Source organism: Drosophila santomea, chromosome 2R (assembly GCF_016746245.2).
Source record: "Drosophila santomea strain STO CAGO 1482 chromosome 2R, Prin_Dsan_1.1, whole genome shotgun sequence".
In the NCBI taxonomy this organism is placed as follows: Eukaryota; Metazoa; Arthropoda; class Insecta; order Diptera; family Drosophilidae; genus Drosophila; species Drosophila santomea.
Genome location: NC_053017.2, coordinates 11,580,020 through 11,591,420, shown reverse-complemented (window position 1 = coordinate 11,591,420; position 11,401 = coordinate 11,580,020). Strand labels below are relative to the sequence as shown.

Here is an 11,401-nt window from a genome sequence, read left to right as displayed (position 1 = left end):
ATCCGAGGGCATCGTGAACAAGGCCGTAAAAACTGTCTACGATCCAGTGATCATCGAGCCCGGCGAAAAGAATGTGTAGACTATAGAGACCGTCAAGCAACTGCTCAGCAAAAGGAAGGGACTATCCCCATGGTCAAAAGCCAGTAGAGATACCCGCTTTAGCATCAGTTGCGGGCGGTCTTTGCACGCTACTCGTTAGCTTTATCAATTACCATCTGTTTAGTGAAACTATCCAAAATTTATTACAAAATTTCTTGAACAACATAATTGTAGCCTCTTTTGTTAACAAATTTAAAACTGAAGATTTGGTTCTAATTCTTCTTGGTCTTCAGAGTGCTCTTTGGCTTTAAGCTCCTGCGGCAGATCAGGATTGAAGCCATGATTGGCAGAAGAATCACTGCGACAGCTAGACCCACAATGTCCAAAAGGTAGAACTGGTACCAGGGCAGCTGCACGCCAGCGGACACCAGATGAGGAGCACCTCGGTGCTCGATCACATAGTTGATCCAGTACATGGCCGTATCCATAGCTCCAAGTGGGCGATCGCGGAATATCCGAGAGGCCTTCTTAATGTTGTTTCTGTACTTTGGATTCTCAATCAGTTCCAGCAGCAGACCTCTCAATCCTTCCACCGTGACTTTCCGGTAATCCAATCCCAGAGCATATTCTGCCTTTTTACCCTGGTGTATGTTCTGATGCTGATCGCAGTAGACGGGCATTCCCAATATGGGAACACTATTGTACACCGCCTCCTGTGTGCCGAAGAGTCCTCCATGGGCAATGAAAACCTTGACATTGGGATGCGTCAGAATGTCGCCTTGAGGTAACCAACTTTGCACCTTCACGTTGTCAGGCAGATTGGGCAGGGACTCATCCTCGAACTTCCAGAGAACGCGTTGCTTCAGACTGCCAAAGACTTCTAGGAAAACCTTTAGCTTTTCAGGCGGCAAATCGGCACTCCTTACCTGGGACCCTATCGGGAAATAAAAAAAGTCATTAGTTTTTATATTAAACTCTCAGGGATGAGAGCACGAACCCAAGCTAAAGTAAATGGCTCCATGTGTAGCTCCGTCCAGGAATTTTTTAAGATGTTCCGGTAGCGCCTTCGGAGGTTGAATGTGCAAACCGCCCACTGGGATCATATTATATGCCATTGGCCTCGAGGAAGCCAGTGGCACGTAGGTGTTCAACAGAATGGCAGAGACATTACGCTCAAGTTCTTTGATGGTGGGAACTCTGTCGAGGAGTTTGGAGAAATGCTTCCTTAAGACGGCATCCTGTCCGGGGTAGTAGGAGAACTCTCTGACGAGATCCTCGGCTGCACTGATGGCAACATTTCCGATGCGTTCCCACAACGACATGCGATCCGTATAGGGCATAAAGGCATGTGGAACAAATGACCAAGGAGACACTATTCCAAACATCTGACTAAGGTAGTTAGCATAGCCAAAAGTCGAAACAGTTATGATGGGGATCTGGTAGAGGTGACCCAGGATGAGGGCACCCTCGTTGAAGAATTGCTCCGCCAGCAGCAGATCGTATTTGCCAATCTTGTTCTTCTCATTAATTACAGCCTGAATTTCCGGTTGCTCGAATACAAAATCCGTACTGTGGGTAACCATCACATTGACCATTCGGAGGAATGGAAAAGTTGGGAAATCAGACATTTCCAAAACAGTGTTTTTGTTGGTCATTTTCTTCACTGTAAGACAGAGATGATGATATATATTAACTAATTTAGCAACTATACTTACTTTCTGACCAGTTATTGTATTGAGGAATCACTATTTCCGTATAGTTAGGCCCAAGTGTTTCCTTGGACAAGGAAAACGGAGTAATGAAGGTAACTTCATGTCCTTGCTTCACCAACTCTCGTATGATGGCATTGGTCATCATGAAGTGACTCTTCCCAGGAAAAAAGAAGGCTGCCAAGATGCGGGCACCAGTACCCAACTCTAGTTGCTGAAGAGCAACCATACTAAGGAGAAAAATGTGCAAAGCTGTTTTGGAACACTGTCAAATTCAAAAGATTTCATTATCAAATAAATAAAAGTCAGGCTGCTACATGAAATCAAACATCCCTTAATTTGACTGTAAACTTTCAAATAGTATAAGCTGATAACAGGTCACTTTAGTTCAATTTTCAGATTTTAAAGACTTCAAAGCTTTTCGGTTTATTTCCCTTTAATTCAATTTATACAGAAACGAGAGCTTCAAAAGCTAAAGGCTATTCGCCGCCTCAAGTATTCACAAAATATCAACAAACCATTTTGATTATGCCTGGTTTCCTATCATAGTAGTAATCAGCAACCGTCACAGTGGACCGCTTAGAATAGACTGTGAATGGGTTCAGATGATCGGCCTTATTTCTAACATAGGTATGTTTCAATAGAACTCTAGGAAATAACAAAAGTATTATGCAGCGTGAGCTTCGTGCGGGAGCATCAATTTAAGCGCCATTTCGTTAGCGTATTCTACAAAGTATAATATAATATAACAGAATTCTATTTTTTGAAGAGATTATAAACGTAGTTTTGGTAATATATGTTCTGGTTATCTAGAGGTATAGTTTGTAGTTTTAATGCATATCATAAGCAAAAGAGACAGCTTTATTATTATTATTTTAATGAAGATATGATTTTAGTTTTCTGACATTTTTGAAATTACTTGTTCCACCCTGTTTTCCAGTTTATAGTTTAATTGAACCTTGTAAATAGTTTAATTTTGTTTAGCTTTATTGTGCTTCTTGTTACTGCCCATCAGTAATCGAATGGCCAATGAGAGAGCCATGATTCCAGCTAGAGCAATGATAGCCACAAATGCTATGACATCCAGCAAGTAGAATTGGAACCAATTGAGATCCAGGCCCGCGGATCTCATATGGGGAGCACCTCGATGCCGAATGACATACTCGATCCAATAGACGGCACTTTTCCGCGGCTCCTGCGGCCGATCCCGAAAAATATCCGATACCCTTTGAACGTTCTCCTTGTAGGTCGCATTATTTATTAGTTGGTCCAGGGAGTGCCGAAGGATTTCCTCGGTAATCGACTGGAAGTGCAGACTAATGGCATATCCACCCAAAACAGCTTTGTTCATATTAAGGTGCTGCAACATAATACACATAATACACCTAAGTAAACGGATATCTATATAATAATCGGAATAAACAAGTACCTGATCACAATAGAAGGGTATACCCAGCATGGGCACAGCGTAGTGCACTCCCTCCTGGGTGCCAAACAAACCACCGTGGGTAATGAATACCTTCACATTGCGATGGGCCAGAATGTCCGCCTGTGGCAGCCACTTCCTGACCATCACGTTTTCTGGCAATTGGCTAATGCTCTCGTCCTCGAATTTCCACAATACCCGCTGCTTGAGGGAACCAAATACCTGCAGGAACAGTCGCAGCATTTCCACGGGCATGTCCTTGCTCTGGACATTGCTGCCAAGGCTGAAGAAGATGGCCCCCTCGGTGGCGCCATCCAAAAAGTCTTGCATGTCAGCCGGGAGCGGTTTGGGTGGATAGATGTGCATGCCACCCACTGGCACCATGGCATCCACTGTGGGACGTGCCGTGGTCAGCGGTGCGTGACTGTTTAGTAGCATCACTGAGATTTCCCGCTCCATGTGCTCGACCTTGGGCACCTCGGCTGGAAGACACTGCTCTCAGGTGGGCTATCAGACAAACCATAACTCCAACTTACCCAATACAGGTCCAAAGAACTCCCTGGTCACCGCATCCATTTTCGGAAAATAGTTCAGCAACCTGTCCATGTCCTCGTAGAAGGATGCGTAGGAATTCTTCACCCTTTCCAGGAAACTCATGCGATCGGTGAAGGGCATAAAACCATGTGGCACAAATGACCATGGCGTAATCAAACCCATCATCTGACTCATGTGGTTCTCATAGCCCAACGTGCTCGTGGTCACCACGGGTATTTTATATAGGTGAGCCAGAGCCAAGAAGGCCTCCTGATAGAATTGTTCGGCCAGGAGAAGATCAAAGACCCCATCCTTCGGCTCGGCATTGATGAGTGCCTGAACTTTGGGCTGGCGTAGGGCATGTTCGGTGGTCTTGAGACCGATAATCTCCAGCATCTTTAGGAAATCATAGTTGGTCATGCGGGTCAGCTCGAATAAGTGCTGGGCTCCAAAGTTCAGCTTAACTGGTTCCAATCGAAAATATAAAGCCATGATTTGGCACATTTTTAATTAACAAACTCCACTCACCATCGTGCCAGAAATCGTAGACCGGTTCTATCAAGATCTCCGTGTAGTTGCTGCCAAGTTTCTCTTTCTCCAGAGTAAAGGCTGTTACCATGGTAACCTGATGGCCACTCTCCACCAGTTCCCTTATTAGGGCAGTGTGCATCATAAAATGTGATTTCCCTAAAACATTTTTCAAAACATAAGCCATGAGTGAGGCTTAAAGCATATTTGTTGTAGGCCTGGAATACTTTACCCGGAAAGGCATACACAGCCAGAATTTTTGATCCCTCAGTTGATTTCAACTGTGTATATAAGGTGCCAGCTAGCAGCAGGCCAAATAATAATGGAATCTGCATTCTGACGTATTGATTTTGTAATTGTTTAACACCGGCTAGATTTTTTTTGCTTTCCGTAATAATCTGTTAATCAATTTTGTAGGTTTTATTTTCAATGTGTAGATAGACTAAAGGTCACAAAGTTCTTGGTTGTACACAAGTTCGACTATATTTAGGAAACAAAATTATCAAATAATAAATATGGTCATCTACAGCTAATCGCTCTTAGTTCCACTAAGAAATCCAACATTCGCGAAATACAATTTGTTCACTTCTAATGGGGTTGCGTAATCAGTTGCTGATATACAAAGTCAATTTAATTGATGATCGCGTGCTTGTAAAGCTTTTCACTTGTTCACTGATGAGAAGGCGAAGGCAGCGATTGAACCTCCGAATGAATACTGAACTTGAGCTGTTGTTCGATCTGAGAAAACCCAATATATTTCCGAGATATAATAAAAGCCCAGAGCAAATAAGCTTTCTTAATCGTTTTTATTTTCATCTTTCAAACGTATTTGCATTTCCATGTGTTTTGGTCCTTAAACGCTAAGTATTAAGCAATCGGTTTATTAAGTGTAATTAGATTAGGTTAAATTATAACGTTTAGCCTATAATGTGATTACTTGTCAACGAATCTTCCGCCTAATGTAATTTACATTTCCATATTCGATATAAATTGTTTAAATTATCGTCGCGTCTTTATACAAAAATCACATTCGATTCGTTATGTATTCACTTCTTGTGTGTGTGTGCGAGTTTTGTTATGCATAAGTGCTAAAATGTTGCCTTTCGACGATTAGCGAGAACTTGTTCGAGTTCAATTAAAGTTTAAGTACTAACTTGATATATGCAATTAACAAACTCCTGCTCCTTCAGCTATCCGTTGATCAAACATGCTGTGTGTGCGTGCAGCCTTTGAGGAATATAAAATTTCTAATTTTCCATTTTTCATTTTCCACTTTAGCAATGAGAACTTTTTCTGCAGAGACTTGAAGGTGAAGTTTTTGTGGCGAGCAGGCGGCTGATATGAGTTATTAGTCTAGGCCTTAAAGCTAAGGAGCTTAAGTGAAATTCAATTTGCGGTTGTACGTATGCAGGGGGTGGTGGGCGATATGCTCGTGGGTGGCATGGTGGTATAGTGGTATGGTGGTATGGTGGTGTTGTGTGGCTGATATGTGTGGCTGATATGTGTGTGGGTGTGCTGAACTTTGTGCGAAAGCCTGGCTAATTGAGGGCAGTCGTCGGGATAAATGACTCAGGCGGAAGCTGCTGCTCCTGCTGCTGCTGCTGCTGCTGCTGCAGTCGGTTCCATTCCATATGGATGAGCATATGGTGAGCCTCGTTCTGCTCCTCCCTCCTCCATCCTCCCTCGTCGTCCTTTTGTGTTGCTTTTCCCAAACAAAAAGTAAACATAAAGAAACATGGGGCCGTGATAAATAATTCCCCGATGACTCCTGCGGTGGCGGTGGTACGTGCCCAGAATGGGTATCGTCTAGATGCCTCGGTCCCTAGATATACTTGGATATATAGCGCTTCTGGATGAGTCGGCCGGCCTTGCGCTTCAGTATGGTGAATCGTATTAACTGCTAATCGCTGAAGTGCGGCGAATGCGGCGGCACACGCGGATACAGCTGTGAATGAAAAGGAGTTGTCGCTTATTTCGCATCCGGGCGCGGTACGTGGAGAAATTTCATTAGCTCCATCATCATCAGCGGCATCTACTCACCCCCAGGAGATTGCGGGGCACGTAGCCCTCCTCGCCGGCGGCATTCCGTGCCCACCACCACTCGTTCTCGGCATCGTCGCCCTTGCGCAGCACGATCAGTGGCTCGTTGACGTGGAAGGAGAGCTCGTCTCCGTTCTGGGCCTCGTAGGAGAACACGGCGTAGACGTCGCCACTGTGCAGGATGCCCAGCTTCTCCTGAATGCCTGCAAAGAATAAAGAGTAAAGGGTAAAGAGTATTATTCAGGTTAAAGTATCGATGTCCAGTTGGTACGCCCATCTATCACCTGACCTTTCCCACTATTCTCCTAAGACTCTAGCCCTACTTACTGTATAAGTACTCGGAGCAGCCATCGAATCCTTCCTCATCCTCCTCGCACTTTTCCGCCGGCGTCTCGTGATCCGACAGTGTGGAGGCAAACAGGCAGGCGCCACTCTCCACCAGGAACTTCACCATGGATAGATTGTTGCAGCTGGCGGCACAATGCAATGGCGTCCAGCCATCCGAGTCCTGGGCATTCACATCGCAGCCAAACTCAACAAGGAATCTAAGGAAAAAAATCAAAAAAAAGAGGAACAAATCAAGAGATTAATTAGATTGAATAAGGCGAGCGAGCAGAAGGCCCCGTCTCACTTACTTGACAATGTCAAAGTGGCCGGCACAGATGGCATTGTGGAGCGCTGTAATCCCCTCATCGTTGGCGGCACTGGGATTGGCCACTTGCATGGCCGTCTTCTTGACCAGTTCCAGTTCGCCTTCCAGACTGGCGTCCAGCAGCAGGGCCAGTGGATCAAAGCTCACCCTTCTACCCAGCTTGGGTTTGCCGTTTCCCGTTCGCTCCTTGATGTTGCTGGTTGTCGCGGTTGTCGTCGTGGCTGATGCGGATGTTGATGTCTCCTGTTGACTGCTCGTGATACTGGGGGCCACCATTCGATCCGTTTCATCCGCGCTGGACTCACTGCTTGGCGAATGTTGCGGGGATGTGTCCGGCATCCCGTTCTCCGTTGGCTGCCTAAGCGAAGGCTCGGATTTCCGCTGGTTTTGCAACTGCAGCAGAGGCGGCTTTTGTTGGCCATTGGAACTGGCTTGGCTGGACTTAAGGCGAGGTTGCTCGAACAGCGGCTGCTTGCGGATGGTCAGTGGCTTCGCCTTGATGGGCAAATTGTCGTTGATGTTCAGGGACTGCAGCCCAAAGGTCGCCGTTTGCGTCTTGTTTGCAGTCGATGCCGATGCTCCTCCGCTTCCTGCTCCACCTGTGGATCCTGCCGCATTGGCCTCCACGGGCGATGGCTGCTCTGTGGGCGACATCTTGCTGGGCTTGGGCGGCAGGGCTGGTCGGGGATCCGTCATCACCACCACATTGGGCGCCACGCGATTCACCTTGGGGCTGTAGGTGATCATTTTGGGTATGGAGCTGCCGCTGGACACCGAGGTGGGCGCCACACTGCTGATGGGCTTGCGTGGCGGCACGGCCAGGTTGCTCACCTGCACCTGCAGCGGCTTGGAGGCATTGGAAACGGCGAGGGCCACTGATTTACTTATGGCCCCCAGAGGCATGCTGTGCACGGTAAGTTGTTGCTGGGTGTTGCGCTCGGATAGGGTTTCGCTGGTCACCGAAATCTCGTTCTTCTTGGCCTGGGATTGCTGCTGATCCTGGCTCTCCTTCGCCGTCGCCTGCTGGTTGAGTTTGCTTATCAGTGCCGAGGCCGAACTGCTGCTGCTGTTGGAGGAGGTGCTTTTGGGAATCTTGCTGGCATTTGCGGAGGCGGGTGGAGATGTGGTGGATGCTGCTGCAGTTGCGGCCTGATTTGCTGCCTCTGCTGCTGCCTGAGCTGCTGCTGTCGCTGCTGCTGCTGCTGCCGCCGCTGCTGCTTCTCGATCTCGTTTCTTGGGTCCCACTTCCGCGTAGATATGCGTGGTACTGTCCATGGCCTCCGTTTGCGCCTGCTTGCGCATTTCAGCCTCCGTTTTGGCAGGAGCCGCCAGCAGCTTCTTGGCCAACTTGGATTCATCGCTTTCGCAGCTGGAACTGGCCACGGGCACGGGCACGGAGCCGGCAAAGAAACCACTGTTTTGTCCCAGTTTGACGTGCGTCAAGTCCTGTATGAGCTGGTTCTGCTGGTTGGTATTGGCCGTGGCCGCTGCATGCTTCATGCCGCCACTCAGATAGCTGGCCGTGCTCGTGATGGTGGACTTCTGAGGCGTGTGGATGAAGGGTTCCACGGCTGCCACATTGCCCCGGGCTCGTCCAGCGGCGGCGGCGGCTGCAGCAGCTGCCAGTTGATTGACCTGCTTTTGCAGCAGTTGCTGCTTCAGGGCGGCCACCCCACCATGTTTGCCCAGATTGCTGGCAGTTTGCTGTTGCTGCTGCTGTTGTTGGTGTTGCTGCTGCTGTTGCTGTTGTTGCTGCTGGGCAGTTGCTGCTGCTGCTGCCGCCAGCAATTGTGCAGACTGCACATGGAGTTGCTGCTGCTGCTGCTGTTGCTGTTGCACTGTTGACTGTTGTTGCTGCTGCTGCTGATGTTGTTGGTGCTGATGCTGCTGCTGCTGCTGCTGCTGTTGTTGCTGGTGATGGGTGTTGGCCTGCTTTTTGCGCTGCAGGCGCGTCTGCAGCTCGTAGATGCGCTGGTCCACCGACCGCAGCTCCGCCTGCCTTTGCTGCAGTGCCTCACGTTGCATGTGCAGGCGTGCATCCTGCTGAAGCGACAACTGATTGCGGTACTGCAATAATGAACAACAAATACTTATGCAAACAATGTTCCCAATTAGTCGCTGATGTGCTGTCCACTCACCATCAGTTCGCGACGCAGCTTCTCCAGTTCGCGGGATGCCTGAGGAGGAAGCGGCTGACCAACTCCGTTGCCAGCTGCTGCCAGGATATTCACAGGACATCGTCGGTCACGTCGCAGCTCCTCCAGTTGCCGCGTCAATGCCTCCACCTTGGCCACTGCCAAACTGAGCTCCTTCTCCTTCTCGCTAAACAGCGCTCGAATCGAGTCCAAGTCATTGCCTGCAAATGGGCGAAGGTACTTTGTGCTAGAAATTGCTTTGTATCTATCATAAGTGTCCTGACCCTATTCTAAATATCTTATATCATTTACCATCAGACCGGAAAAAAAACAGAACGGTCTTGTGGTTATTACCCTGGTGATAATGTTTAATCTCATGCGATGATTAAGGCACACCAGCAGATCTTAATTATACTTCACAACGAAACAGGCTGAAGCAATCTGTGGCTGGGCACTTGATTTCTGATTAAGGAAGGTGCTGCTTTCTTGAGTGTTCAGCTTAATCAACAATGCCATCCTCGATCCATTCGCAAGCCCACTAACTATTTTATAATCGCCGGCCGCCTGCTGGTCGCCGGTGTTTCCCTTTCGAGGATTTCGGATTTGGGTTGCCTGTTCAAACTAATTACGGCCACAACACAGGGCGCCAGCTCATTAACATAATACCCCTGTATGGAAATGTATGGAAATGTGTGCGCCATTGTGCGGTGTGGGCCAACATCATCTTAGCCATGTTCAGAGGGCGTTGTTCCCGCCCACAGGCAATCATAAAGGACAACAAAGTGGCACACATACATAAATTAAATTCACACACGCGACGGGCTTGAGCTTGGGCTTGGGCATGTGGATGCGAATGCGAATACGGATGGGTTGGGGTCCTCCGGAATGAAGGCAGGCCACCACTCAACACGGTTTTAACACATGTTAATTCACCCAAAGAACCCCTCTTCTCCACTTAACTCAATTGGAGAGGGAAGCTTAGGAGCGGATGGGATATCCCAAGCAGATGCACTTGGTGGCACTTTGCCACCGGCCTTCATCCACCATTTTTTTTACCCACACTGCACAAAATCTATCTATACATTTAATAAAAAAGAACCAGATAGAATTTAATCGATAATAGATGAGAAAGTATTGCTGAATTATTGTATACCCATTAAATATACTTATAATAAAATGTTATAAAACGTTATGTTAAATGAATATGTTACGCTGCAGCCAAGAGAATGCCATTTTCTGCCAGTGTACTCACTCAGTGTGACATTGTAGGTCTTCTGCAAATCCACTTGACCCCGCAGCGCTCGCAGGCGGCGCAGCTTGGACTCCTGTGCCTCCACCCGCTCCCTCAGCCGTCGGAGCCGCTCGCCCTCCGCGCTGGCCACTGCGCTGCGCACCTCCTGCGACTTGAGGAAGCGCAGGCGCTGCTCCTTGGTGGCCAGCAGCTGGTGCTGGCTGTCGATTTGCTGCTGCTGTCTCAATGCCATCGCCCTCAGTTCGGCTGACGTCAGCCTGCTGGGCACCTGCAATATACAAGATGGCAAACAGATTGGGATTGAGATTGGGATGTCGGATCGTTAGCAAGATAAGCGTCTGAGTTGGATGTGAGTCTGTGTCAGCCCAACCACCCACAAGTGAGAGAAATGAAATTTCACAATTTATAATCCGAGGCGTTACCGTGAAAACCCACCAACCCACCATGGGCAACATTGTGAGCAAAACTCAAAAGTCAAACTGAAAGTTGTCAACGTTCGTGGTCAGCCATAAATCAAGTTATGCTTAAGCTAATTTTGGCCTTTTGTTGTTTCGCAGATTGGATTTGCTCCATGGATGATACTTACGTTCAGCTTGGGCTCGGAGGTCACCACCACTCCTCGCGTTGGGCTGACAAAGGCCAGCGAGGCTGTCGATGATGAGGACGATGTGGGGGATGAGGAGGACCGGTGGGCGGGCATTAGCGAGGCGGGCGGCATCTTGGGCAGATTGCCGGAGACGGGTCGACACACGCAGGTCAACATTTTCGACGCGCTCTTTTGATTTTTCGCTTCGATTTATCTTTGATTTATTTAAATTTATGATTCGTTTCGGTTCTTATTTAATGCACTTGGAGAAACCAACGAGTTATGGCTTTCAGTTCGAAGGATTGCAGTCGCTGTGCTTTAAATAAATGCTCTATACTTTAAGTCTCAGTAATTCGAAGTGTTTATGGGTTAAAGTAAAAACCTATTCTAATTTAATTTATACATATATAAAGTATTCTGAGTTTGTGGTAATTTTGGCTTTGCTTCGAGTCAAAGTTTTTTCCAAGTGCAGCCTTTTGTGAGTTGCAATTCCATTCACG

At 47.7% G+C, this 11,401-nt stretch overlaps 3 protein-coding genes across 5 annotated transcripts in view; all 3 read right to left on the bottom strand.

Moving 5' to 3' along the window:
* Positions 1–218: 218 nt before the first annotated feature.
* LOC120445037 (UDP-glycosyltransferase UGT5) lies at positions 219–2,323 on the bottom strand. Of its 2 annotated transcripts, XM_039625126.1 has the most exons (4): positions 2,267–2,323; positions 1,755–2,013; positions 1,037–1,702; positions 219–973 (listed from the first exon to the last, which is right to left on the bottom strand). In XM_039625126.1, exons 1-4 carry the CDS (start codon positions 2,267–2,269, stop codon positions 312–314), a joined length of 1,590 nt encoding a protein of 529 aa, XP_039481060.1. In that variant the 5' UTR covers positions 2,270–2,323; the 3' UTR covers positions 219–311. The 2 variants fall into 2 exon arrangements, with proteins under 2 accessions (XP_039481060.1, XP_039481061.1); XM_039625127.2 differs by lacking the exon at positions 2,267–2,323 and having other exon boundaries at positions 1,755–2,083.
* Positions 2,324–2,699: 376 nt separating this feature from the next.
* LOC120445036 (UDP-glycosyltransferase UGT4) lies at positions 2,700–4,956 on the bottom strand. The gene is made up of 5 exons (XM_039625125.2): positions 4,469–4,956; positions 4,237–4,395; positions 3,711–4,172; positions 3,178–3,656; positions 2,700–3,108 (listed from the first exon to the last, which is right to left on the bottom strand). The coding sequence occupies exons 1-5, from the start codon at positions 4,569–4,571 to the stop codon at positions 2,719–2,721; spliced, it is 1,593 nt and encodes a 530-aa protein (XP_039481059.1). The 5' UTR covers positions 4,572–4,956; the 3' UTR covers positions 2,700–2,718.
* Positions 4,957–5,023: 67 nt separating this feature from the next.
* LOC120445017 (apoptosis-stimulating of p53 protein 1) overlaps positions 5,024–11,401 on the bottom strand; it is a 34,109-nt gene continuing 27,731 nt past the window's right edge. Inside the window, exons 1-7 of one of the 2 annotated variants that reach the window (XM_039625085.2) lie at positions 10,902–11,217; positions 10,316–10,583; positions 9,067–9,284; positions 6,912–8,995; positions 6,604–6,821; positions 6,277–6,479; positions 5,024–6,181 (exon numbers count right to left, since the gene is read on the bottom strand). In XM_039625085.2, coding sequence (XP_039481019.1) covers positions 6,137–6,181; positions 6,277–6,479; positions 6,604–6,821; positions 6,912–8,995; positions 9,067–9,284; positions 10,316–10,583; positions 10,902–11,078 — 3,213 coding nt within the window. In that variant the 5' untranslated portion in view covers positions 11,079–11,217 and the 3' untranslated portion in view covers positions 5,024–6,136. Of the gene's footprint in view, positions 6,182–6,276; positions 6,480–6,603; positions 6,822–6,911; positions 8,996–9,066; positions 9,285–10,315; positions 10,584–10,901; positions 11,218–11,401 lie in introns of those variants that run through there. The other variant, XM_039625086.2, reaches the window with a different exon arrangement.